This window comes from Amphiura filiformis, chromosome 7 (genome assembly GCF_039555335.1).
Source record: "Amphiura filiformis chromosome 7, Afil_fr2py, whole genome shotgun sequence".
Classification (NCBI taxonomy): domain Eukaryota; kingdom Metazoa; phylum Echinodermata; class Ophiuroidea; order Amphilepidida; family Amphiuridae; genus Amphiura; species Amphiura filiformis.
The window spans coordinates 61,882,988-61,910,873 of NC_092634.1; the positions used below are offsets into that span (position 1 = coordinate 61,882,988).

The following is a 27,886-nucleotide window of genomic DNA, read 5'->3' on the forward strand; positions in this document are numbered from 1 at the left end:
AACAGCGGCACCCACCGTCTTGGTGTGCATCCATATAAAAGCGCATTTAAAATGTACCCGAAGTACACTGTATAATCGAAACTTACAGATCGAACAAATTAAGGTGTGATAATTAAATAAAGACATGCCAATAATGATTATTTCTAAACCATTAATACCTCAGTGCCAATCAGGTTAAAGAAAATGGACATTCTTCCAACCCTACCTTGCGCAGAGATGGTGTATTTATTTTTACTTTGGCCGGAATATTAGCGTGGAATATGACACTATTTCGGAAATGCGCTGTTGACCTACATACACAACGAATTTAACCTTGAAAATCGTTGGATGAGTATTTACAACCAATTGTGACACATGAAAACACGAATAAATTCATATGATTTTTGTATAACTGAACTTAAACAGGTCATAGGTGAACTTGTCTCCTATTTTACTTTTTTTGTTCATTTGCGTATGGCGAGTATTAATTACTCCATTGCACTCATAGAAATTGTTCGTTGGCATTACTCAGTAAGTTGATGAAAGTCGTTGCGTCAACTTTCCGAGTAATGCCAACGCGTACAATTTTGAGTAACGCTGACTCGATATCATTATGTTGGTGGCACTCATTTGCACTTGCTTTATTGAGTTGTTACAACTCAGAAAATGAAACTAGCCTAGGTTAGCATAATTTTCTAGAGGTGTGCTATAGTATACAAAATTTTGCAATGATTACAAAAATAAATATTTGAATACTGCTAATTGTGCAGAAAATGATCAAATTACGTGAATTAAGTAACAAAGTACCAAATTGGAATAACTCAAAACAATAAGTACCAGTAACTTAATATGAACGAGTTACATCAACTTACATGTTGAGTTACAATAACTCAACTAATTGGTTCTTTGAACCTTGTTTATTTTTCTAAGTTCCCTGAACTTGAATTCAGAAGTTGTCATTACTTAAAAAGTTGACGCAACGACTTACATCAACTTTTTAAGTAATGCCAACAAAGTTGATTAGTTGACGGAACTTTTTGAGCTTTTTCAGCATTTTTTAAGTTCGGATAACTAAAATAAATTTTGTTTTGGCAACTTTTACACTATTTTTGAGTTGTCCAAACTTACTCCTTTTGAATTCCGCCAACAAGGCGAACAAGTCATTTCTATGAGTGTGGTGTCAGGGCGTAGTTCAATGAACCCACAGGACGCGGACAGTTATTGCTAGTATCGAGTACTAGTCTAATACTTTCTCATATTATTGCAAACGGGATCGAGGCTTTGCATTGAAAACCTTTGTAAAATGGTTTTACCCGCATACCACCAAATTTCTTCATGTTTTTGAGTTTTAAGTGAACCATCTTCCAGGGTCTATGCCCGGGGTCTATGCGTGGACTTAATGCCCTCTCAAGTTTATATAGGCTTTAGGTGTTTCAGCTGGTGTTTAGTTTCAGCAGCCAATTCCCACACATCCCAGTGGATTTTAGTGTGCAGTCCTTGACCCTTTTTCATACACACAGGTAGTGTAGATTTCGTTCACATCCTGCTTGATCCTGCGTGGTGTGTGGTGATCATGATGGTTAACATTACAGGTAGGCCCACTGTACAGAAGTTCTAGACAAGATGAAGGTGTGTTGCTTGTGAATTACTAGTATCCCGGTGAATTCCCGGGGTGAATTATAATAATGTTAAACATGCTCTCAAGAATGACACTTGTACTTTTGGCAGCGAACCTCCTTACTAACGTGCACTGCAGTAATATTCTTCTTGTGCCGCTCTCAGGACACGGCAGTCATTATCATGTCATGCTTAACGTTGCCAAGGAATTATTACATCGTGAACACAACGTTACAATGCTGGTAGCAGATCGCCATGAGCATCAAATCGCGACATCTAAAAACCCTACAGAGGGCGCTATTCATTTCATCTTTTTCCCATCTTTGTTCACGCTGGACGAATATATTGAACTAATGACAAATATGACAGCAGCAGGATTAAGCGGCAAGTATGTTGAAATGGTGATGGGGGTATTTACCTTCGTAGAAAGCTTCAATGAAGAATGTGGCAATTCAGTTCTAGCCAATCCGAAGATTCTATCAACATTACGTGATTCTAACTTTGATCTATCAATAGCTGATATGAGTGGGTGTATAATATATCAATATCTCTATAAGTATATGGGTATTCCTTACGTCGCTTTGTCTGCTGTCTTAACAATACCTCACTTAGCCCTATTTGTAAATCGCACACCTTTAAATCCGACATATATACCAGAAGCATCTTCCGGTTTCGATCATGCGATGTCTTTTCCACAACGAGTCAAAAACGTTGGAATTTCTTTACTCGTCACAGTTATATTTCACGTAAGGCCCGATCCATATAGGGAAGTGAGTCAGCATGGACTTACGATATTTTCTGAAGACGCAGAACTTATTTTGATTAATACTAATTTTGTTCTGGATTTCCCAAGACCGTTTTTGCCAAATACCAAAGCAGTTGGTGGATTGACAGTGGGACCAGGACGTCCTCTGGCTATGGTGAGTTGGAAAAAAATAAGTGGTTTGCCATTTATAATGCAAAAAAAATTATGTTTTTTTGTTATCGTCCCCTTCTTCCCCAATTTTTGGGATTTGTCAGATTTTTATTTTTTAATTTTTTTTTTATATATAGGTAATAAAAATGAGACTTACACATATTAATAAGTTTATTAGAGAACAAGGATCACGTCCTAGTTTTATTTTTTGGTAGGGGAGGGTTAGGCCTACCTCAGAATCTCACATTTGAAAAAAAGAAAGCGACTCAGGACTCCTTCCTTGAGCCAGATGAAATCTGTGGCCCGGATCTGTGGGTCTAGGGAACGGTTGTCGGCTCTGAAAAAGAGGGTCGGAGCTGGAACAAGTGAGTGACCCCCGAGTTGCACAAAAACCTGGATGTCATAAAGATCCGTATTCGTTTGTGCTTATGGACTGCACAGCTAAAGGATGTCTCCGGCATTCACAACATTATGTCTTACATGATAGAAAATTAATTATCAATAACGAATAACGTTGTTTTATTTGAAACAAACTCATATTGACAAAAAAAAACAAATTAGTAAGGCCGTCTCTCAATACGCGATATTCAAATTTCCCGGGCGCCGCAATTGTCCAGTGCAATGACATCAAAGTAATACAACAAGGCTGACAACATCTGAGCACAGAGGATGATTTAAGCACTACCCAGCAAGTATTGCGGTTAGCATAGCTGTGTGAGTGAACATGGCACCACCACTGCCCGCCCACTGCATACACGTGCATGGTTAAATTTGAATTTGGACAGATATATTTACAATAAAAACACCTTCAAAAAGCTGGTCGATTTCACATTTTATGTTATCTACAGAAGGTGTGAATTATCCTTTATGCATACATCACTTTAGATCTGAAATCGACCAAGTAATAATGACACACACACAATTCTAAAACAACATCTTTTGCACAGAATTCAATGGGATTTGAAAAGTAAAGTGGCAGTTGAAACTCTAGTGATAACACTTTTACAGTGCATGATGGGGCTTCCTTAAATCATCCTCTGATCTGAGCACAAGTATAACCATGACTTCATTGCAATATAGACAATTTCGGCGCGGGAATTTTGAATATCACGTGTTGAGAGCCGGCTGTTTTTATTCGTTTTTATGGTCAATATGAGTTTGTTTCCAATAAAACCACGTGATTCGTGCTTGATATGTTTTTTTCTAACATATAAGACATAATGTTGTGATTGCCGGAGTCATCCTTTAAGGTAGTATGAACGGCTAATCAAGCTTGCAGCAAAATAGCCACAATAGCAAATTGGAATTGTGTATTAATTTAAAACTTAGAACAAACTAAAGATAAGTCTTCACTCCACCTATTTTTAGAGTTTCATAAAAATTCTACCATTTCTTATGTATTTCTTTATTTTTTGAAAATTACCTAAATTTTTCCACATAATAATTTTTTTGCCTACATGGAGTATGCTATGGTTTCCAAACTTTCAGGGATGGTGTATAAGCTTAATATCTAAATTCTCTCGCCAGCTTTTTTTTGGATAAAGTGTTTAATTTTTTAGAAAATTAATTTTTAAATTTTTGATTTCAGGGAATTTTAGAAACACCTATAACTTAAAATAGAAACACTTAATTAAAAAAAGCTGGCGAGAGAATTTTCTAAATTTGATTACCTTTCATATGACACCTTGTTTGTTGAAATTGGACCTATAGTTAGCTCTAAAAAAATTCTAGAATTTAGCTAATTTAGTGTTTCTAGAAAAAGTCAAGAAAATTGAAAAAAGTACTAACATTACCATTTTATATCTCCTTTGTTAAGGCCAATATCTTGGAAAAAATTGCTGTCCTTTATTAAGTAGCATTTTTGCAATAAAATAAATTAAAAAACAGATTTATGCATTGGGTATAAAGGAGAGAAAATCACATTTAAACAAATTACTTGTTTTAAAAAATTACGCTGATTTGAAGAACTTGGCAACATGCCAAAAACATGCCGTGTGCAAAGTCTATGGAGTTTTCCAATCACAAAAAATTACATAAGTCAAAAACGCTCTTTTGGAAAAAATTACAAATTGGCAGGTGAGTTTTTCTCACCAATCTCCACATTCTGTATCATTTTCAAGCAAATCTGAGCATGACACCGTAGCCGTTCATATTACTGATTATATATTATCACAAATATTGGTGGTATTATGACAATACGGTATGTGCGAGTACAAGGTATATAAAACGACTAATAAATAAAAGCCTGCTATCAGAGCGTCAATGGTTCATTATATCCCGTATGTTTCTTAACATTTATTAATATTTGAGACAGATTTCTCTACCCATTTATCCACAGTTCTCATAATTTACCTCATAATACAATAAAAAACAAAAGAAATAGATTTTCAAATCCTAGTAAGAGAAAGACAAACATAAGAATAACTTTTTAGATGCTTATTTTTAATTCTCATAATTTTCCTCATGATACAATATAGGACAATTATGAGATTTGAAAATAAGCATCTAACAAAATAAATTCTGAAGTTTGACTTTGTTTTATTATGGTTTGTAAATGTATTTCTTTTGTTTTTCATTGCATTATGAGGAAAATTATGTGAATTGAAAATAAGCTTCCAGAAAAATAGTTATTATTATGTTTGACTTTGTATTATTATGGTTTGAAAATCTATGTATTTTGTTTTTAAAACAAAGTCAAACATAAGAATAACTTTTTTCTAGATCCTTATTTTCAACTCTCATAATTTCCTTCATAGTACAATAAAAAACCAAAGAAATAGATTTACAAGAAAATTTATTTATTTGTTTTAAATCAAAGTCAAACATAAGAATAACTTAAAAAGTCTGATGTTTGACTTTGTATTATTAGGATTTGTAAATATATTTGTTTTGTTTTTCATTGTATTGTGAGGAAAATTATGAGAATTGAAAATAAGCATCCAAAAAACTTATCCAAAAACTTATGTTTGACTTTGTTTTATTAGGTTTTTAAAATCTATTTCTTTTGTTTTTCATTGTATTATAAGGAAAATTATGAGAATTCAAAATAAGCATCTAGAAAAAATCTGGATAATACAAAGTCAAACATAAGAATAACTTTTGTCTAGATGTTTGTTTTTAATTCTCATAATTTTCCTCATAATGCAAGAAAAAACAAAAGAAATAGATTTTTATTCTTTGTAAGTTATTCTTTGTTTTCCTTTTCTTCCCATTTTATTATGAGGAAAGTTATGAATATCCGAAATAATCATAGGAAAAAAATATCTTTATGTGATTTTAAAAATATGGGTTTTTGTTTTTGTTTTTTGCTTTGTTTTGTTTTTTATTACAAGGAAAATTAGGGGGAGTTTTTTTTTAATTTGTTTTATGATGCTTTCAAAATGTAGACTTCCAAAAGTTAGATCTTTATATTATTATGTTTTGTATATTGTGCATTATCCAAAATATCGGTATGTTCTTTAGTGTCTCAAGTGATTATGAGGTATTAGAGTTTCTTTTTAAAACATGTCCGGTTTATTTGCCCCTAAATCGTGCCGTACAGTGACACCATCTCTATAAAGCTACTAATATCGTTCACCAGCATTATACCAATCATTGCTAAAATTTTACCTCAAGTTTTGAAATTTGAGGTTTTTGTACCTAACACATTCAAAGGTTACTTTTCCTACAGTTTGAATTGTGTAGCGTAAGTTCAGTAACTATCATTACCACCTGGCTTCAAATATGACCTCAAGTTGTGGATTATGAGGCTTTTGTTGGTGAAGTCACCATGGTATATCAGAATTTTCATCATTTTTCATCATTTTTTCATCATAGAATGCTAGCCGACCGCGACCCAATACTCGCAAACCACCCAAATTCGTCGTGTTTTGCGTTTTAAAAGAACCACGTGAACTTAGTGCCCTCTTAAAGTTAAACAAAATGCTCTAAGCTATATCTAGTCCCGGGGTATATGTTTCACCAGCCAATTCCCACACATACTTGTGACCCTTTATCAAACACAGGTAGTTTAGATTTCGTTCACATCCTGCATGATCCTGCGCGGTGTGTGGTGGTCATGATGTTGAAATGGTCATGGAGGTATTTACCTTCGTAGAAAGCTTCAATGAAGAATGTGGCAATTCAGTTCTAGCCAATCCGCAGATTCTATCAACATTACGCGATTCTAACTTTGATCTATCAATAGCGGACATGAGTGGGTGTATAATATATCAATATCTCTATAAGTATATGGGTATTCCTTACGTCGCTTTGTCTGCTGTCTTAACAATACCTCACTTAGTCCTATTTGTAAATCGCACGCCTTTAAATCCGACATATATACCAGAAGCATCTTCCGGTTTCGATCATGCGATGTCTTTTCCACAACGAGTCAAAAACGTTGGAATTTCTTTACTCGTCACAGTTATATTTCACGTAAGGCCCGATCCATATAAGGAAGTGAGTCAGCATGGACTTACGATATTTTTTGAGGACGCAGAACTTATTTTGATTAATGCTAATTTTGTTCTGGATTTCCCAAGACCGTTTTTGCCAAACACCAAAGCAGTAGGTGGATTGACAGTGGGACCAGCTGCACAAATACCACTAATTGGGTTATAATCAAGTTGAATTTTGGTGCTAAAAGGCTTTAGAGTGTTGGGTGACCAGGCCAGCTAACCACGAAATATGGATTATGTCATATGTCATCAATATCATAGAGCAATCGCAAAGTGCCCATAAAATTTGACATTGTTGACCTATCTTTCTCTTTATTCAAACGTGTTTACAAATTGTCTTTGTTACAAATTCCTTACACTAGAGGTTTAGTAGACTGCTGCCCTCAGTCGTCAACCGTCTGGATTGACGACTGAGAAAACTACGTGGAAAAAAGTGACGGATTTTGCAACAGGATTCCTGTGGCATAGAGCATGCGCAGTTGTGTCCAAATTGACCTTTTGACCGAGTTTGTTGTTTTTCAAGAGGGCGCACCACCAAATCACTCCACGATTTATGTACCAGTGAAATTCGGTTTAAACAGTCCACCGCTTATTTCAGCTTGTTGCGGCTTTATTTTCTATAGATATTGTCAAAATTCGCTCGTTTTCAGCTCATTTGGTTCCGACAAGTGTCTGCATGAAAGAATCTGAGAAAAAATCCCAATATTTTATTTCAGAGGTGAAGTTTTGGAGCGAATTTGAACAACGTCCGGTTTCAAAAATTGAGTGATTTTTTAGGGTTAAATTTGCACCTTTTTTCTTTGCGGCCAAATAGCAAAAAAAGTAGATGGTCACCAATATATTCTGTTAAAAGAATAATATTCTACACGTGATAAGCTTTAATTTGATACCAAACTTTTGATCTATATTACGTTTTTGCAGTGACAAAACGCCATCCAAACGTGCGTATTTTCCTGTGTTATCCAATGGCGCAATCATTGGTGGTGCGCTCTCTCAACATTTCAGAGCGCGAGCTTGTCACAGCGGCGCGGTACAGCGACGCGGTACACGGGCACCGCTAGTCAGTCGCGCTACGGCGCACAACCAAAGTCGCATTGAATATATTTCAGAAGTCCGTCACGATATGGACTACAAGATAATCAGTCGTCACTACGAAGCATAACACAGTATATGCGAAGTGTAGACGGCTGATTGGAATTATTCTAGAGGCTTAGGCTCTTCTAAAGCAGTTGAAATACTAAACAAAACCAGCGATTTAGTACATCATACAAAACTTCCTAAAAGCAATATCACCCGCGAAGAAATGGAAGCCATTCGCACTGTTATATTTTAATCTTAACAACTTAGGGAGTGTTCATAAATACTTTGGTGGGAGAGGGCTGGGCAACACGTGGGGGACACAAAACGTTTGAAATTGCGCAAGGGGGGACCAAACATTTTTGGTTACTATGGAAGGGGTGTCAAACAAGTATTAAACAAGAAAATACCAAAAGAACAAGAGCATACAAAATTGTAGCGTTCTATACGAAAAAAGTGTAAAATACATTTTTGGCGCGCGCTCATGATCCCATTAAAGCCTTTTTGGAAGTTCAAGGACTCTACATGAAAAGTACAGTCTCTACAAGGAAAGGTTATATATAACGATAATACCGGGTCAAAATGATGCAAGCGGTAATTTTTATTTTGCCGCCCTGACCAAGAAAGCTGGCTACGCCTCTAATAGACAAGCCTTTTTTAAGCATTAAAAATCTTGAGTATGTGCACAGATGTTGCTCTCAAATTGCCTTTTTTTGTTTTGTTTTTATTTATTTAATTATTGGTTATAAAAATGAAATATGTATTTTCAAAAACGTAGAATACATAAATTGAAATTAAACTTCCTATACAGTCACAGCATGTAAAAAACACCTTAAACTTGCATGTTTTTAGGAAACAGGTCTATATAAATAAATGTATAAGACCATGGGTTTTGAGTTGGGCCAGTAAATAGGTGGAGATGTTACATGCGCGCGACATTTTGGGGTTCGTCTTTCTAATTTTCTCAGTTAATATGCAGCTAATGTAGTTAAATATGATGTCAAGTTAAAGCTTGTGATTTGTCAAATACAATAAACATAATAAATGTTGTAAAAGGTTATTAACATTTGAATAATTAGCATCTAATTAGCATAATGTGCGGGGTGGAGGAGGATCAGGAGGAGGAGGATCAGGAGGAGCAAATTTAATAAAAGTGATCCCCAGGGGTCATATGATGCAGGAGGTCCATTTCTTTATGGGCTTTGGACTACCATTATCACCAAGTGATACTACTCCCTTTAACACAAAAGGTTCATATTCCTCACACGCCTTGTCTGTGTCACCTCCTTTTTGTTGGAATTCTTGTTTCTCGATTTCACTAACTATTTGTTTCTTTGACCCGAGTGACACTGCACATCCCACAGTAGTACTAGTAGATGGTTGCTCGGGGGGGGTGACACCCATTGTGGCTTGTACACCATCCGCGATAATCAACTTTTGAAAAGCACCCTAAACAAGGATTTAACCCTTGGCTAAAACGATACCCTAAACAGGTAACAAGCGCCTATTTTGACACCCTAATCAAATTTCATACCCTTTTTTTCATTTCCGCGTATTGGCAATTGCAATTTTGCTACCCTTTTTTGCTTTTTTTGTTTTTGTCACCCTAAACACGATACGCGCGTATCGTGTCTACCCACGAAAAACTACCCTTTTTCCGCGTTTTTATTATCGCGGATGGTGTACAGGCTACAATGGGAGTGAACCCCCCGGGTGGTTGCTGCTTTTGTGAGTCTTGTTTGTCTTTTAAGAAATAGCACTGGGACATGTCCTGAAGTTATTTTGGGTTTAAATTCAGTCCCAAATTTTTGTTTGTTACCTGAACTCCCTGAGGTCCGTCTACCACCAGTACCAGTTTCCCTTCTTGTGTGCACCCTGATATGCTCTAGGTGGATTATAGCTAAATAACCTCTGTTATAACTTACATTCAACTTATGCGTTAAGCCATAGACATCGGCCGTCGTTGCCGCCTCATTCAGTGTTTTAATTTTGCTAGCGCTTTCATCCAAGTTGGTTTTAATGTCAGCGTGGACACATTTCTTGAGCTGTTCTATAAGAACCGATTGCCTAAGTTGACCGAAATCATCTTTGACTTCTTTTGAACCAAGCCACCTGTCAAGCATTTGTTCTTTTACTCTAGCAAATTCTACATGAGTTTGATCTGCTTGCTTTCTTGAATCTCTGAACTTTAGTCTGTATGCTTCAGGCACCAGCTCGTAGGCCTTAAGAACAGCCTGTTTGACCTCTTCATATTAAAGCATTACACTTCTCTATTGATATAGCTGAGTAAGTCTCCCTGGCCTTCTCCACAAAACTACTTTGTAAAAGTAGGGTCCAATGCTCTTTAGGCCATTTCAAATTTGTAGCTACCTTTTCAAAATGTTGAAAACACTCGTCAACTTCTTTTTCTTTGAATTTAGGCACAAGCTTTACATACTTTGTAACATCAAACCCTGACTTTGAGGAGAAACTTGATGAGTATTTGTCATCTAGCTTTGCCAACTTCTCTTGTTCAAACTTGTACTTTTCTTCCATTTTTTTTCTTTCAAATGTGTTTCCATTTGCATCTTTTGTTTCTCCTGTTCTTCTTCTGTTTCTAATTTTTGCTGCTCAAGCCCCATCTTTTCTTGACGCGATTTTTCTTCCATAGACATTTTATGTTTTTCCATATCTAATCTTTCTTGTTTTTCTTGTTTATCATTCTCTAAATTGATAATTTTCAGTTTTTCTTTTTGGTTCATTTCTATTTTCCTTAGTTCTGACTGAATTTCTAACTCTTTCAATTTAACAGTCTCCCGCCAATTTCAGTCTGAACTGCTTTTTTCTTGTTCAAAAGGATTTCCTCAAAAACCTCTTCTTCAACCACAACATCAATCAAGGCATTTTTGATCACTTGTTTTCTGTTGGATTGCTTTACATGCAAGTCATAGTATTTTGCCAAGTCTATCTAGTAATGCAGGTTTGTTCTACTCATAAAACTGCTTTAAGAAACTCTTCTGCATTAAACGCCATATTGTACTTTCATTTACAAGAGTCAGTAAATTAATGTCAACTTTTCTTTTACAGTGTATTTCCCGGACGAGCCCCCAATTTTGTGACGAGTCGTACTGACTCAAGGCCAAAATCACCTTTTACCCAAATTCACACGAATGCACAACACATATAAACTGTTTGATTAAGCTAACAAAATCTAAGTATTTAATTGAAAGTAAAATATGATTGGTACCATATATAACAATAAATGCACATACAATATAATCACACAATCACAATTTTAACTACTCAGTACTCAACCAGCAGTCTTCTTCTAGGTGATCATAGAGTTCTTGCAATGTTTTGTTAAGCTGATGCATATATCCTTATTCACTTGTCCTGCGAAAATCAGCGAAATCCACTGTACAGTTTCATATATTCATATATATATATATATATGAACACCTGGGCGCAAGAAGACCGTAAGTCCAATTGGCCCCTCAACATGTATACATTAAGTTACGTATAGTTTCTTAGGGTTTTATAATGTTTAATACATGTTCGAGGGTGAAAACATCATGAAAGATTTGTTTTGGCCCCTGAACATGTATAAAACATTACCAAACTATACGACACTATACGCAACTTTAGTGTATACATGTTGAGGGGCCAAGTGGACTTACGGTCTTCTTGCGCTCAGGTCTTCATATATCTTTGCGTATAAAATCCTGCACAAAAAATGTGCTGTTTTCTCCAAACACTTATCTCCTTGCGTTGCTTTCTCCAAACATTTGTCTCCTTGCGCTGCTTTCTCCAAAAATGGTGCTTCTTTCACCAATCACTCTTTCTCCAGGAAACAGGCTTCTTTCGGCACTGCTCCACTCTATTTGACAGATGTATTGTTTTAGGAACCAGATTTCAGCAATTCAACAGAAGAACTTTAATCCTTTGATGAGGAAGAGCACATTCGTGTACTCAAAATCTCATTCGTTGTTGTATTAAAATAGCACATTATTGGCTATGCAAACTGGTTTAAATGTACTTCTTGTTTGAAGCACGAAGACCAACATGTTGATAAAGAGTTTACAAACTCTTATGACATTCTGCAAAGAGCAAACTCCAGCTTTCACATTTTTATATACCAGAAAACCCTAAATCTATTAATAGACAATTCCGTCACATTACAACACTTCCTGTGTGGTTTTCCGATGAAGTCATATCTACTTTATTTATCAGGGGTTCCCCTAATGGTGCAATGCACTGAACATTGAGCAATATGGGAAATTCCCTATGAGATTAATAATTCTGATTGAGTTTGTTTACTGTAACCAAAGGGGATTTCCCTAAAACATGTCATAACATACAGACTCTTGCATGATTACTTCCAAGGGTTTTCGCCTTGTCTCATGAGGCCGGTCGACTGCATATCCGTCAGTACACGCTTTTCAATACTGAATAAATGCTAACCTCATCGTGACATCATCCAAGCAGCAAAGTTCATTTCCCATTGAAAAAGCGTGTATTGACGGATATACAGTTTACCGTTCTGCATATTTCTCATGACATACTGTCAGCTTGTAAACAAAGTTAATTAATTGCATTAAATTACCCAGGGCACATCACACATGTGTTGGGGTCAAGTGTCCAAAAGGTCATTGATCCCAAACTTGGGTTGCCAGGCTCCCAATGAAGGTCGAAGTTACGACCGAAAATTTGAGGTATGTCTAATTTTGTGTTGAGATCAAAAGTTTTAATCATAAGTTATTCAATCTATGTTTGCAGACATAGAAAGGTGATTAATGCAATCTGCTTGTAGTGCAAGGCGATCTATTCAAAAATTGTATTCATCAATTGCTATGGTAGTTAATCCGATTATTACGTCACTTCTACGGCGAATTATCTATATTTATTTATTTATCTTTTTGAATAGGGTATAGGCCTAGTGTTATGTGTTATTGTTATTTTGTTATAGAAATTGACCAAATACATCGATCATTTTAATTAGCCCGACAGTACCTGGTTCAAATCATGAATCAGTAGCAGAAGGTCTATAACACATTTTCTAACCCATATATTGTTTTCAAATAAATAATAAAAAACGAATCTCTAAGTTAATTGGACAGACAGTAGTACTTTCATATTATTAAAATGGATCGATTAACCTTACAAACTGTAAAGTGCCTTTAGTTGAAAATACAACGTATTTTGATCATATTTCCCTATATTTGTATTGTTTTGACTTCTCTGCATCTGAAAATGCAGAAACTTGTTCAAATGTTTATAGAATTCAGTCTAAATGAACGTAGTGCGCTTTAACAAACAAGGTCACAACAACCAGTTCAAAATTTGTTTGTTCGCAAAGATTATCGCTATGAATTTCCAGTTATGATACCAAATCACGCTGATGGCGGCAATATGAGTCACAGTGTCGACTTCCTATACGATAAATATAAATTTAATACTCCGTTGGTGAGCGACGGGCGAGTGGTATGTTACCGAACGCAAGAAAAGGAGTTCTATCTGATTGGCTAGCAATCGATCGCTTAGGTCGCTTAGTAGTCAACTACAAACTCAAAACTGAGCAATGTATTGAAATCGATATTCTATTATTGCCGTAGATAAAGAGAGTGATAGTGTGTCAATAATGTACATTGTATCGCAGCTGGATTTCACATGCATTCCTTTATATTATTATTTCTCAAAGAGTTGAATATGATCACAATTTTTACCCAGGATTTCAAATTTTTTACCCGCAAATTGCAGTTAAACATATCCACAGCAAAATACCGGTCCTCACTAATTAGTGTATTTAATTTCCAGTTAGTGTATTTAAGATAAAACCTGACAACAAATAAAATTTTCTTGCAATAGAAATATCATATGGGATACTGATATGGTAGGCCGCAACTGCCACAACGTGAAGCTGCTACGCGTAGCTGACATTTTGCTCCGTGGAGCCAAATTGACCAATCATGATCATGTTAGAGTTTTTCATTACTCGGAGGTAAAACTGACCAATTAAGTACGACTTACTCATTACGTGAAGCGAATTTATTCATTAAGAATTTGCCAGACGAGCGTCACGTAGTTGCAAGATATCCTCGGTCACGAAAGTTATGATTCAAAAAGTAGTTTATGAAAAGTACGAACTGACTTATTATTAAGATGGACAATGCATGCACTCATAAGAAACTCATACAGTATTGTACATAACTATATAGCTAGGCAGAGTGGTGGTAAACTATGCACACAGTTCTGCGATCTGCGGAATTCGACCTTCAGCAAACTGCAAACCAGTTCGGATTTACTTTATATAGGCCTACTAGTAGTAGGCCATACATACTGTAGTTACTGTCCGTTTTCCTATACACAATACTCAGTGCGTTCACCATTGACGCGTGACCTCTACAAATAGTGTATGTTAGAAGTATAGGCCATTGCCTAGTTGACGTCACTGTGTAAAAAATAACCGGCCAATATTTAAAGTATTCTCTGAAATTCTAGAAAATATAGTTTTGTAACATGTCCTAAATTTTAGCTAATTTAGGTGTTTGGAAATATTGGTACTTTTGTACCAAAAATATGAAGAAATTATTTCTAAACCGTGTTAAGTCATTAAGCTTCTCATTTTCAAGAACGCTGGTTAACAATAAGCAGACTATTGTCTCATTTCGGAAACAAAAGCCCACAGTATTGTTACCTTGCGTTCGCTTTATAATCGTTCACCCAACTGAAACTATAATACCAGCTCATTGCTCATTGCACAGGTAAAACAGACACAAGTGCAGTGTGTATTTAACCAGAGAAGATCTGATGTAACATAGTTGAGCTGTTTTCATTGAGTGTTATCTTGGTTTAATAGCTTTTAAAGTCCTTCAAAGGTCGTGGTGAGTTCTACTGTAGACATGACAGCATCATGATTATTTTAAAGTCAACAACATTCAACAATATGATCACCGTGATAGTATGAGAGTATCAGTACCGTGGGTGTCAGTGATCCTGGCCTGACACAGTAGACAAACAAACAAACAAACACGTCACACACATGACACATGCATGCAAGGTAACATTGACTATACACTAATCAAACAATGGTATTGATCCTGTACAACTGGTCGTGGTTTATTTACAATCGATTCATTTAAAATCCCCATAGTAAACATTAATTTTGGCAAGAGTTTTCTCTCTCTCTGGAACGAGGATGCATCCACTGGCTCCGCGTAATGAAAAGATCTAACATGATTGGTCAATTTAGCTCCGCGAAGCGAAAAGTAAGCTACGCGTAGCAGCTCCACGTTGTGGCGGTTACGGCCAGCCATATATTGATCATGCGAAAATCGTAAAACATAGAATAGAAACAGTGTGGCAGGCTCTCAAAATCTCAAATTGTATACTTAGCCTGAGTCGCACGGCCTATCTCGAAGAAAATCACCATGCGTAGTTGTTGAAAAACGTGAGGATTCATCGTACTATCACGGCAATTTTTAACGCGAAGATATAGGGATGATGACGGTGTGCGAGTGTCCTCAAAAGGGAATTTATTGAGTCCTCCTCCTTTGTAATGAAGAATAGATAAGAGGGATTAGTTACAGGCGATCGATTTCGTTGTGATTCCTTCTTATCTACTATTTCCATGGGCTAAGGTAGGCCCACTGTACTGAAGTTCCAGACAATATCACCCCGGGAGATTACCGTGTCGCATGTGAATTATCCCAGTGAATTATAATTAACCATGGTCTCAAGAACGATACTTGTGTCTTTGGCGGTGAACCTCCTCACCAATGCGTACTGCAGTAATATTCTTCTTGTGCCACTCACTGGACACGGCAGTCATTATCATGTCATGCTCAATGTTGCCAAGGAACTATTACATTATACGCAGAACATGGTACATACTTACAATCCACATACAAACTAGGAAAGCATACTTTCAATGTACAGCTGGTTTTTTTTCACAACAAATGACTTACTCACCAATGTCTTCTGTGGCCAAACTTGATTATTTAAAGTCCTACTGCATTATAGTCCACTTAAAACATCAATTTGGTTGAAATTTGTTGCCAAAAACTGTGTTTAAATGTGTTTATTCCACCACATAAATTCTTGTGATCAAAATTCCCACCATTAGAATGTGCTATCTCCAGCATGTAGCCCTTTACACATAGCATGTAACCTCATCTCTGCTTATAGAAGCTGTTACAGGCATGTGTATACAGCATGGTTACAGATAGGAGCACATTCAGGCTTGGTTAAAGTCTATCTTGTTATGATATGTTTGGTAAATTGGCCAATTAGGTCAAGACATGTCATCAATTTAACCTTGGCATGAGAAACAGTTGCCACTCATGCTTAAAATCCACCACATTATGGTGGATTAAAGAATAGCTTAATCTATTATGTACAGCTGTGTGTTGTCAAAAGAGTATACTTCATGACTTCTAGTATTATTTGCCCCAACACATGTGTCTGGCACTTAACACTTTGGGTGGAATATTTGGAAACAGGTATTTTTTTTTTTTTAGTCCACAAAATGTAAACATGGAGACATGTACAATTACAGAATTTGACTTACTGGAAATGGGTTTTTGCTGAACAAAAGTAAGTAAACATTAGGGATCATATTTTTCAAAAATGGATTACAGGGTTTCAGTGTATTTTGAAAATGATGGGTTTGTGTGAATTTTTATAACTGGTGCAGTTATCATGTTTTGAAATATACACTCTTTGACAGCTCTCTCCGTGCCTGTTTGAATGCCTGGTTATACCATGTACCCATACACTAGGTATGGGTACATGGGACCAGGTATACTATTACATCGTGGACATAACATTACAATGCTGGTAGCGGATCGTCATGAGCATCAAATCGTGTCATCTAAAAACCCTACGGAGGGAGCTATTCATTTCATATTTTTCCCAGCTTTGATCACACAGGACGAATATATTGAACTAATGACAAATATGACAGCAGCCGGATTAAGCGGCAAGTATGTTGAAATGGTGATGGAGGTATTTACCTTCGTAGAAAGCCACAATGAAGAGTGTGGCAATTCAGTTCTAGCCAATCCGAAGATTCTATCAACATTACGTGATTCTAACTTTAATCTATCAATAGCTGATATGAGTGGGTGTTTAATATATCAATATCTCTATAAGTATATGGATATTCCTTACGTCGCTTTGTCTGCTGTCTTAACAATACCTCACTTAGTCCTATTTGTAAATCGCACGCCTTTAAATCCTACGTATATGCCACAAGCATCTACCGGTTTCGATCATGTGATGGCTTTTCCGGAACGAGTAAAAAACGTTGGAATTTCTTTACTTATCACAGCTGTATTTAGCGTAAGACCTGATCCTTATAGGGGAGTGAGTCAGCATGGACTTACGATATTTTTTGAGGACGCAGAACTTATTTTGATTAATACTAATTTTGTTCTGGATTTCCCAAGACCGTTTTTGCCCAACACCAAGGCAGTAGGTGGATTGACAGTGGGACCAGGACGCCCTCTTGCTATGGTGAGTTGAAAAAAAAAAAAAGTGGTTTGCCTAGGAGACAGTATAATCTCCGTGACAAAATTTCTGCGACACACAGCGACGACGCCTGGGAAATAATTCTTTTGTACAGGCAAGGAAACTGCTATGTACGATTTGATATTCAGACGATAAATCTTTGGATACCGGGGTTGAAAATGATGAATATCTAAAGAAGCCTAGTTTAAGGCTTGCACTTAAATATATGTGTTGAAAGAAGATGACAGTCGTTAGCTTGCGTACTGAAAAAGAACCGTGCGTTTTGAACTCAGAAACTGGCCACAATTTTATATGTGTAGAACAAAAAAAATGACAGCTGCCCTCATTCGTAAACACTCGGGTCACGGAAGATACACTGTACTATGTCTATAGCGCAGCGTAGGCCACTGGTGGAGGCAGTCTAAAAGCAGATGACGTACCATGCTCACTGACGTCCACAGAGGTCAGTCACCAGGTATGCGTCTCAAAACTATTAAACAGGTCGGAGCAAAATGGTCATGCGTGGCTGTGCATTCGATCTACCATCATGGCGATTTCTGCCATGTAGATATCGGGGCAATGACACTGTTCGACACCATTAGTGAATGTTATTATATAACTTAAGCGTGCTGTTGAGTGATCTGTGCAATGTGATTGTTTCCTCAAGCAAACGCCTGTTCTCGAATAGCTTCGAGCCATGCTGTGTATAGCACTGGGTTATTAGATATTGATGCCAACTATAATAGGATTCAACCTCGCCATTACAATTTATGCTTCCCTTAAGGGATCTGGAATGAGCGTTTTGAGCGCTTCGACAGTATCTTTTGTGGGACATGAGAGCACATCAGACATATCGAATTGCATTCTGAATACGAAGAATGTCTTTCTGATATCAAATAATTTTCATTTTTGAAATTCACGATGTAATACAAATTTTATGACAAATTATTAAAATTTGATATTTTTCACATTTTTGATATATGACAGTCCTCGAAGTTAATTTTATAAATCTAATGACATATTCTTAAAGTGTATGTAGCTGGGAGGAAAAGCCGACGATCAATTGAAAATTTTGACCTTTCATATTGTAGATATGGATTTTTTTTTCCCAAAAAGACCTAATATTTTTTAGCGTTTTAGGAAAAAAATCCATATCTTCAAATCTTCAAATCTTCAAATTGTACTACAAATCGACCAAAGAAATAATGTTGCCATGGGGAAGAACCAAATACAGTACCGATTAAATTTTATTAGCCCGTTTTTGGGAACAATTTTCGCGAATCTTGTACTACAAAACACTGTTATGTTACACTATCGATATCTGGATTGTGGAACGTTAATTTTGATTTCTAACTGCCTACATTATTTCTCAAACGTCTGTCGCTTACTTTACCATTTGAATTTCACTCCAAATTTAAGCTACTTTTGCAAAAAACGTGGTTTTTCGCCATCGATACCTCCGACATTTACAGCGGTAATGAGCTTGTTTATCATAAGAGCCTGTTATGCACTATTCCATAATAGTCAGTTTGAGATCAATCATTTTCATGTGCCCCTCAGTGGCTCAATCGGTTAGCGCGTTGCACTCACGTTCGACTATATAATACTATAGTTTTGAGCAGGAAAACTTTGGTACGTGTTCGAGTCCCTATGTGGTCCATTCCATTTATCTTATTTTATTTTTCTCTCACTTTTTTTTCTTTTTTCTTGTTCGTTTCTTTCTTTCTGACTGCAGCGATTGATTGTTTTTGCCCGTTTTTTTTTCATTATATAATTCAGGAATTTTTAGGCCTATACTAGTCTAATAGGCGCGGCCTATGAATATATTTTTACAAATTTGATTGTTGGTTTTGTTATTGTTGTAGGCCTATATATTGCATAATCAGGGTATAAATAGGCCTACTAGGCCTGTTATAGCCTATAGAAGCATTGATTTATTTCACGACAGATATCATCCAGGATAATTTTAAAAATTGAACATTTAGAAAATCCAAAGGAAAATTGCCAAAAACGGCTTCCCACAATCAACCCCCCCATCAGCCCATATGGTCCTATCATGGTCGCCCCTCCCTAGCCCTGCAACATATAGGATGACGCACGAACCGCGGTTTGTCAGTAGCCCTAGTTCAGATTGATACACTATTGTACGCGTGAGTTCATTCTTTTCTGCATGGCTGTTTCCATTATTAACTTATTGAGATGTCCGCCATATTTACGGTACGATACGTCATATGCACAACCTCTCTTAGGGAACACTAAATGTGGAAACAGTGTGTTCGTCTATTAAACTATGGCAAAAAAGTCTTTTGGTGAAAAACAAACTAAGTGTCTTTCTGAATGGCTTCAAGGATCCAAGCCGGGACCCAAGATATGACTACGGTTTGACTGCCAAAGTTGTGGGGGAAAATCATGAAATCCTTCAAATAAAAGTTAACAAACAAATTATTGTTTGCTTGTAATGTCGTTCGAATTATTGCCATTTATTCCGGCTGTGACAAAAAAAAATTGCAAGATTTTTTTAGGGTAGACTAGGTATTGTTGCTTGAAGCAACCACAACAATTGATTTTCCGTATTCAAATCAAAATATATATTATTCAAAAATAACACTTTGATGTTTTACAAATGTGTATTCTATAAATCATATGCTTTGAAAACTTGTTTGATTTATTGTTGTTAATGGGTTATGTTCGTTTTACATAAGTGTTGTTGTTTCAGCCCTCTTTACAACAAGACTCAACAACCACAGGATCTACAAAGTATATCTGTGATATTTGAATTGTTTCCTCTACATACTCGCTATGAAATGATCAATGCAATTGTGACCAAAGCTCACTACCATTCCCAAGATGCTGTGAACTACCAAATCGCAACAGTTTAAAATAGCCGCTAACCTTAAACACATATAAATGCATAGTTCATTTGTACTGGTGATTTAAACATGACATTTGCCGTGATAAACTAAAGTGTAGCACAAACATAGTCATCTTTAAGAAGAATAAAACAAAAGCAAATAGGGCATTTGCTTTTAGGCATGTGTCTTGAACTCCACAATTATCAACCCTAAACTAGCAAAAGTATAAATTTTTAGAAAACTGAAGGCATAAGCAATTCAAATATATACACATTTCAACTAAGTATACAGGGTGACCTTCAAGTTATACAGGGTTACTTAATTCACATTGCTTATTACCAACTTGAAGTAATAAACCGGAAGTAAACAACATTCATTTGGTTAGAGGATAGGGGGAGCCTACTGACTTTGGAAGAAACCAAAATCACAGATGTTTGGTAATCTCGGAATACAGGGTGTCCCAAAGTATGTAAGAATTTTTTACAGTTCAACATTGAACTGAAACATTTTGCCCCTAACCCATACAGAAAAAATAAGTTCATATTTAGATTCCTCATCAGAAAATCTATACTTTGACTATGATAGGATAAGTAATTAAAATTTTACAGTAACTTTTAGATTTTGAAGACATACGCATTACTTACTACAGTGCTTAATATGAAAACGGGTAGTTTTGCATGGAAAAGTTTGTATTTTCTAGAATAAACTAATCATAAATGATTACAAACAATTAGTAGAATTGTTTAGCTGTAAAGTCATGAGTCTTTTAGATGTTAAATAGAGTCAAAATCCATTTTACAGCCTTTTTCCATTTTCCCATAGAGTTTGTGTGTACCACATCCCCCACCTCTACATCCCCCACCTCCGCCACCCAGCCCATTCTGAATTCTATGAAGCACAGTGCCATTATTAAAAAGGCTAAAAAAATTCTTTTTACAGGGTTGAAAGTACATTTTATTTAGCAATAAAATGAGACCACAAGCATGACAATATCTCCTTGCTTGGCAGAGATATCATCATTTAATTTGAGTCGAATTTGGAAAAACGTAACATCGCCACCTTTTTTGGGTGGCGAGTACAAGACGCATGATCCTTCATTAATATACTTCAAGTTGGAATTTTTCTACAACACAATCACAATCATATTAAATACATTTTGCAATCTAAACACAATTATTATGTTAACCTATGCCCCTTTTTTTACTGTTGCGAACAATTATTAACAGGAATGGATAGAGTTTCTTGAAAGCGCTGGTGAAGATGGCGTAGTATTGTTCTCAATGGGCTCTTATGCAAATGGTATCGATGAAGATGTGGCAGGTCTCTTTGCTGGGGCTTTTGCTCAATTATCTCAAAAGGTTATCTGGAAGTTGAACGGGAAACCATCGGCCACTTTGACTCCCAATGTCAAGGTTGTAGACTGGATACCACAGAATGATCTACTAGGTAAGCTTAAGGGCTCGAAGAGCAACGTTTGCATAGTATTTTTATGGGACATGACAGCACATCAGATATATCGAATTGCATTCTGAATACGAGGGATGTCCTGATGATATCAAATAATTTTGTTTGTCTTTTTTAAATTCGCGATATTCGCAATTTTATGGCAAATTATTAGGAATTGATATTTTGATATTTACCCAGCAAACACAAAACGTTTTCGACATTATTCGTAACTGGTTAGAAAAGGTTGGCAGAAAACGTTTAAATGTCGGGTTATATAAAGGGTATATAAAGGGTATAAAACGTTTTCATATCATTAAAAAATGTTTGATATCTTACATATTGCTATTTAAATGTTGACAAAATATTTGTCAAAAAATGTTTGCAAGAAATATTTTAGAATAACGTTTTTTGACAACATTTTAAAAATGTTGTTGAAGTGTGTTTTCTTACAAAAAGTTTTAAAAAGTTTTCATGAGCATTATATAACCCGGCATTTTAAAACGTTTTTACCAAAACCAAAACCCGAAAATATAACCTGTTTAAAACGTTTTAAAAACATTTTTGTGTTTGCTGGGTAACAGTCCTCGAAGTAAAACTTTATAAATATATTGATATGCACTTAAAGTGTATGTAGCTGGGAGGGAAAGCCGACGACCATTTAAAATGTTGACCTTTTGTATTTAAGATACATATTTTTCCCCCCCAAAAGACCTAAAATTTGTATTATATCACGAATTTAAATAAATCAACATTATTTGATATCAGAAAAACATTCCTCGTATTCAGAATGCAATTCGATATGTGTGATGTGCTCTCATGTTAAAGAAAAAATACTGTGCAAACGTTGCTCTCCGAGCCCTTACGAGCCGCTAAAATGAGCCAGCTATACGAGGCTGCTCTAGTCATATAATTATACCATAACCGGTCCTTTTCTTGAAATTTTGAATACCATTCTATTCATTCAGTGTGACATTGTTTATGATAAGGATAATGAACTGAGTGCAATGCATTCGTCAAGATAATCGCACGCGCCGTGGAGTTATTGCATTTAGCTTGAGAGCCGATAGGCTCGAAAGCTAAATGCAATAACTCCATGGCAAGTGCAATTATCTTGACGAATGCATTTGCACGTGTACATTATCCGTCATACACTTTGAGTGTAGGCCTATTAAAACAATAGGCAATATTAATTGCTGCATTCATTATATTAGTTTTAATATTAGGGAAAATATCTTACATTTTAAAAACACCGTCAGGACATTGACCAGCTACGTAGCATTTAACTGGTAAAGAAAATCAATCCCTGTAATCAATGGTATCGATTGCGCCATACGTCATACTTAGGTAACTTATTCACGCATGGTTTAATTGACTTGACTTTATGTTGTGATCATTTAATATCGTGGTTTCGAACACAGAGAGCACTGAACCAGTTGGAAACGATCGATTTAGATGTCAGACTAGTACTACGGTGAATATCAACTGGACTTTATAGCTCTATAATTTGAACTACTTATATTAAAACACACGACATTGGGATTTAACAATTTGTTCAGTATTATCATAGGCCTTCAAACACATGTGTTTGAAGGCCTATGGTATTATGATGATCATGATATTATGCGCTAGTGTGTGTTTCCCGGGCCCGGCTATGTTATTTTAGATATAGGCCTACATGTATTTCATTTGTAAAATGCTGAATATTTTGCAATGGTGTCATCTTGTATAATTATGATCCACCTGTTTTTGGCCCTTTTTAATTAATAGAAGCTCGATTATTCTCATTTGATGTTTGATTTATTTGAGGTCATTAATCATAAATTATGACAATGATATTTGCAAGGGTGCAACTCTACTAGTCTTATTACAAGACTGCCCTATCCCAACCCTAAACCCTGATCCTAAACTCCGTAAACGAGGACTGGACTCAAGTCTAGCGAGTTGCACCTTATTCGGTAATTGTACACTATTATAGAACACCGTTTGTAACTATACCATTTTAACACCACAGAATGTATATTCGTACTTTTTTGTTGGTATATATATCGAACAGACAATTATATAGTTATGTGATCTCTGTGTCTAAAGCGCCACCTAACTCTACTTTATGGTTATGTGAAAGTAGTATTTCTAGTATTTGAGCGTGCACGTATTATCTAGAATCTATTGTTTAGCGTGCAGGTTTTAGATAATGCATTGTTTAGCGTGCAGGTTTATATAATTTGGGCTGTGAAGGGTAGTTCGCGAAAATAATGCACGGGAGAAGAATACATAACGATGAATAGAAACGGGCACTAGAAGTGTATAACCCGATACCTTTACAGCCCCTCCATTCCATGGAATAGATAAAGTAGAAAATAATATTAAAAGCGAGTTATATAATGGAAAAGAATGAATGAAGGAAAGTATTTTCATTTTCAGTAGCTTTCAGTGATCGCGATGATCGCGATAAACAGACAGTTTACATAATAAAAAATCCTTTAAAAAAGGAATGGGGCGCCCAAACGTTTGGATATTTTTTTTCCTCTTTAAAACAATAATGTAATATTAACATAGAAAGCAAAGAAAGATTTGGAAATGTAAAGCTATTTATTGCAGTGGGAGAGGTGTAAAATCGTTTGCATGGGATGTAAGAGGATTGGTTTCAAATAAAAAGGAATAAAGCTCAGGTTACCAATTTGGTTACTATTGTTAGTAAATGGTAGATCTTGTGGGGAGTGATTGTTGGAGCAAAATTATTTCATTTATAATAGGCCTATAGGTTTACATATTTTATCCTTATGGATTGTTGTAAAACAGCTTTTATTTCTTATGATTGACTGCATCAGGTTACCATGTGGTAGGAAATGGTTTATGATGGGGGGAGGTAATTGTTGGAGCAGAATTATTAAGGGGTATTTTTAAATTTCTTATGATTGACTGCATCGGTAAAGAAGATAAGGACAAACAATCTGAAGAAGTGTTATTTAGTGATTTAAAAAAACCAAATCAATACTAAAAGATATATGAATATTAACATTTAGATAACAATGCTTTAGGCCTATACATACTAGTCCTAGATTAGACCACTTAACGTGTTATAGAAATAGATAATAAGAATTATAGGTTGTTACTAAGGTGATTTATAAACATTTAATTTATTTTTCACAAAATATTTAATAGGCCTACTGAATACAAAATAGCCCATGTTCATGGCCTACGTGATAGTATACATGCATACATAATAATCATTGCTATTAAGCCAGAATTTATTATTGAATAAAGCCAATACAGATCTCAATATGTGCTAAACAACACTGAGAACTAAATGCCAAAAAAAAAAAAAAAATAGGCATACAATATCGATTATGTTCAAGCTTCTCCCTCTTTAGCTCTGCAGGGCTTCCATCACCTTTAGTCAGGTAGTTTGACAAATTATCTTTTGTCTCAACACCGATAATATTGCATTTACCCATGTGGAAACACACCTAAAAATATTTTTATTGGACAAAATACGTGTCATACGAGTGAGCGGTTTTGCCGTATCGCACATCACCTGGAACATACTCTGTGTTAGTATAGCGCCATCTCTTGATTGCTAAGATCTTGGCAATCAAGAGATTTCAAGAGATGGCGCTATTAAAGAGACTGTAAACGGGTTCAAAGGTCTCAGTTTATTTGGTGTTTTTATAAGTCCATTAATTTTGTATTTTAAACAAAGAATATACGCACAACATTTTATCCCGTACATATCAGAAAACAATAATAAAATAAAATCCAAGCAAATTGTGGTTTTATTTCTAAGCTGGGCATACTTTTAAGCAAAACAGTTCCGAAGTAAATCTAGCAAGACCGAAATTAGAAGCTTTTTACAAAGTCAAGCCAAATAGGGTGGTTTACGTAATAGGATATTACCAAAGATAACCGTCTCCAGACTGAAGACATGGAACCCAAGCGATTTTATGTATGACTAATACTCGTCTCTATTCACAGGTTATTCCCAAATCAAAGCCTTTGTATATAACTGTGTTATGAATGGTATATAGAAAGCTGTATACCATGGGGTATAAAATATATTAGCTGTGCCAATATTTGGTGACAGTACGACACAGTCTGTTTCTTAAATCATATTGCCCTTCGTCTCTGTTCACAGGTCATCCCCAGATCAGAGCCTCTGTATATCACTGTGGTCTGAATGGTATATGGGAAGCTGTATATCACGGAGTACCTATTGTAGCTTTGCCATTGTTTGGTGACAATACGACACTCAGTCTGTTTCTTAAATCATATTGCCCTTCGTCTCTGTTCACAGGTCATCCCCAGATCAAAGCCTTTGTATATCACTGTGGCCTGAATGGTGTATGGGAAGCTGTATACCACGGAGTCCCTATGGTAGCTGTGCCATTGTTTGCTGACCAATATGACAATGCACAGAGATTGGTGTCACGTGGTATGGCTGTGAAAGTCGACATATCTACGTTGACAAGTGACGAATTGGCTCAAGCTATACGTACTGTCATAAGTGATCCAATGTAAGATTATTTTTATGCTGTATTGAATAGTATGGATAAATAAATGACCCACATATGTAAATGTCATCATTCTAATTACACCAATTTGAACAAGAAGCCCCCGTGATACGAAAGAATATTTACGTAATTTATATACATTATCTACACAACCTAGCAAACACAAAACGTTTTACTAAAAACAGTTAAATGTCGAGTTATATAATGGGTATAAAACGTTGTAATAATATTCAAAACATATTTTTGAAAACTTGATGCAAAACATTCTAAACAGAATGTTATGTAAGTGTTGACAAAATATTTTGAAAAAATCTTTGCCTAATATATTTTAAAGTAACGTTTTAAAAAACGTTAACGTTTTAAAAACGTTTTCATTACCTTTATATAAACCAGATATTTAAATGTTATCAAAACGTTTTGAATAATCGTTTTAAGAACATATCTACTTTATAAACAGTGCATATAACATCTGGTGCAAGTCTGCAAGTATTAAAGCACGTGTGTTCTTTTATTCTATCGTCAAATTGAAGTCAGATTTTTTCTTTATCAGATTGCCATTAATATGTTTGTCTTATTTTGTCTGCTACATTGGCACATCTTTGCTGACAAGTTCAAAATATGCAAAAATCTAACTTTCGGATGTCTTTTATTCACAGTTGACATTCATGATGATTCTAAATAGTATTTGCATTAATAAGCAATAAGTAAACAATTACCACTTATGATCATCTTGTATGCTAAGGTAAAATAAGCACTTTGCTGTTCTTTCCTTCTACTTTTCAGTTACAAGAACAATGCCACTCGTATATCCGCCATATTCCGTGATTCACCCCGCACACCGACAGAACTAGCCGCTGATTGGGTAGAATATGTTATACGTCACGGTGGCGCCAAACATCTACGATCTGCTGCTTTAGATTTGAACATATTCCAGTACTTACTACTAGACGTCATCGCAGTCTTGCTATTAGCTTTCGTTACATTTATGATTATCTTATACTGCACCTGTAGACTATGTTATAGAGGTTGTAGAAGACTATGTGGTGGTTCAAGTAAAATAAAAACTGAATAGGTTGGTGTAAGTCCCGAGGTAATGATGCACAAATCGACAGCCTATATAGCCTACATCATATTATTTTTATATTTTCACATTTACTTTTTTTTATCAATTCGCATTAGGCTACAAGTGCCTTGCAAAGTCATTCCTATCTCTGGCTAGCATGACGTTTCTATCAGCGTGTTTATAGTGAATTTTGATTACATTGTGTGCGATAATTTTGGATACCAGGATCGTATTCTGATTCATTATCCTAACTATAGTTTGCATATTAAAATATATATATATGTATATCTTCGACGCACGTGGTGCGAAAATGGTGCGAAAATTCTTGCCGTACTTTTTTAAATTCATTTACATGCCGGGACGGGTACCTTTGCGGCCACGCATCGGTATACATATGACCAGTTCTACCTGTATATAATTTCTTTGTATGCGTGTGATGATTTGTACCCGTAGTCCCCTTTTCTTATTAATGGCAGAGTTCCCCGTAGTTTCTTGTTTCTTGT

General features: G+C 35.7%; 1 protein-coding gene across 1 annotated transcript; it reads left to right on the plus strand.

Moving 5' to 3' along the window:
• Positions 1 to 1,509: 1,509 nt before the first annotated feature.
• LOC140157437 (UDP-glucuronosyltransferase 2A2-like) lies at positions 1,510 to 27,886 on the plus strand. Its single transcript, XM_072180640.1, has 4 exons — positions 1,510 to 2,516; positions 21,593 to 21,812; positions 26,104 to 26,323; positions 27,104 to 27,886. The coding sequence occupies exons 1-4, from the start codon at positions 1,665 to 1,667 to the stop codon at positions 27,390 to 27,392; spliced, it is 1,581 nt and encodes a 526-aa protein (XP_072036741.1). The 5' UTR covers positions 1,510 to 1,664; the 3' UTR covers positions 27,393 to 27,886.

Coding starts and splice junctions, on each gene's coding strand:
- LOC140157437 (XM_072180640.1), top strand. CDS start 1,665: ATGTTAAACATGCTCTCAAGAATGACACTTGTACTTTTGGCAGCGAAC. Junction 2,517..21,592: donor CAGGACGTCCTCTGGCTATG/GTGAGTTGGAAA, acceptor AATTATTAACAG/GAATGGATAGAGTTTCTTGA. Junction 26,324..27,103: donor ACTGTCATAAGTGATCCAAT/GTAAGATTATTT, acceptor TCTACTTTTCAG/TTACAAGAACAATGCCACTC.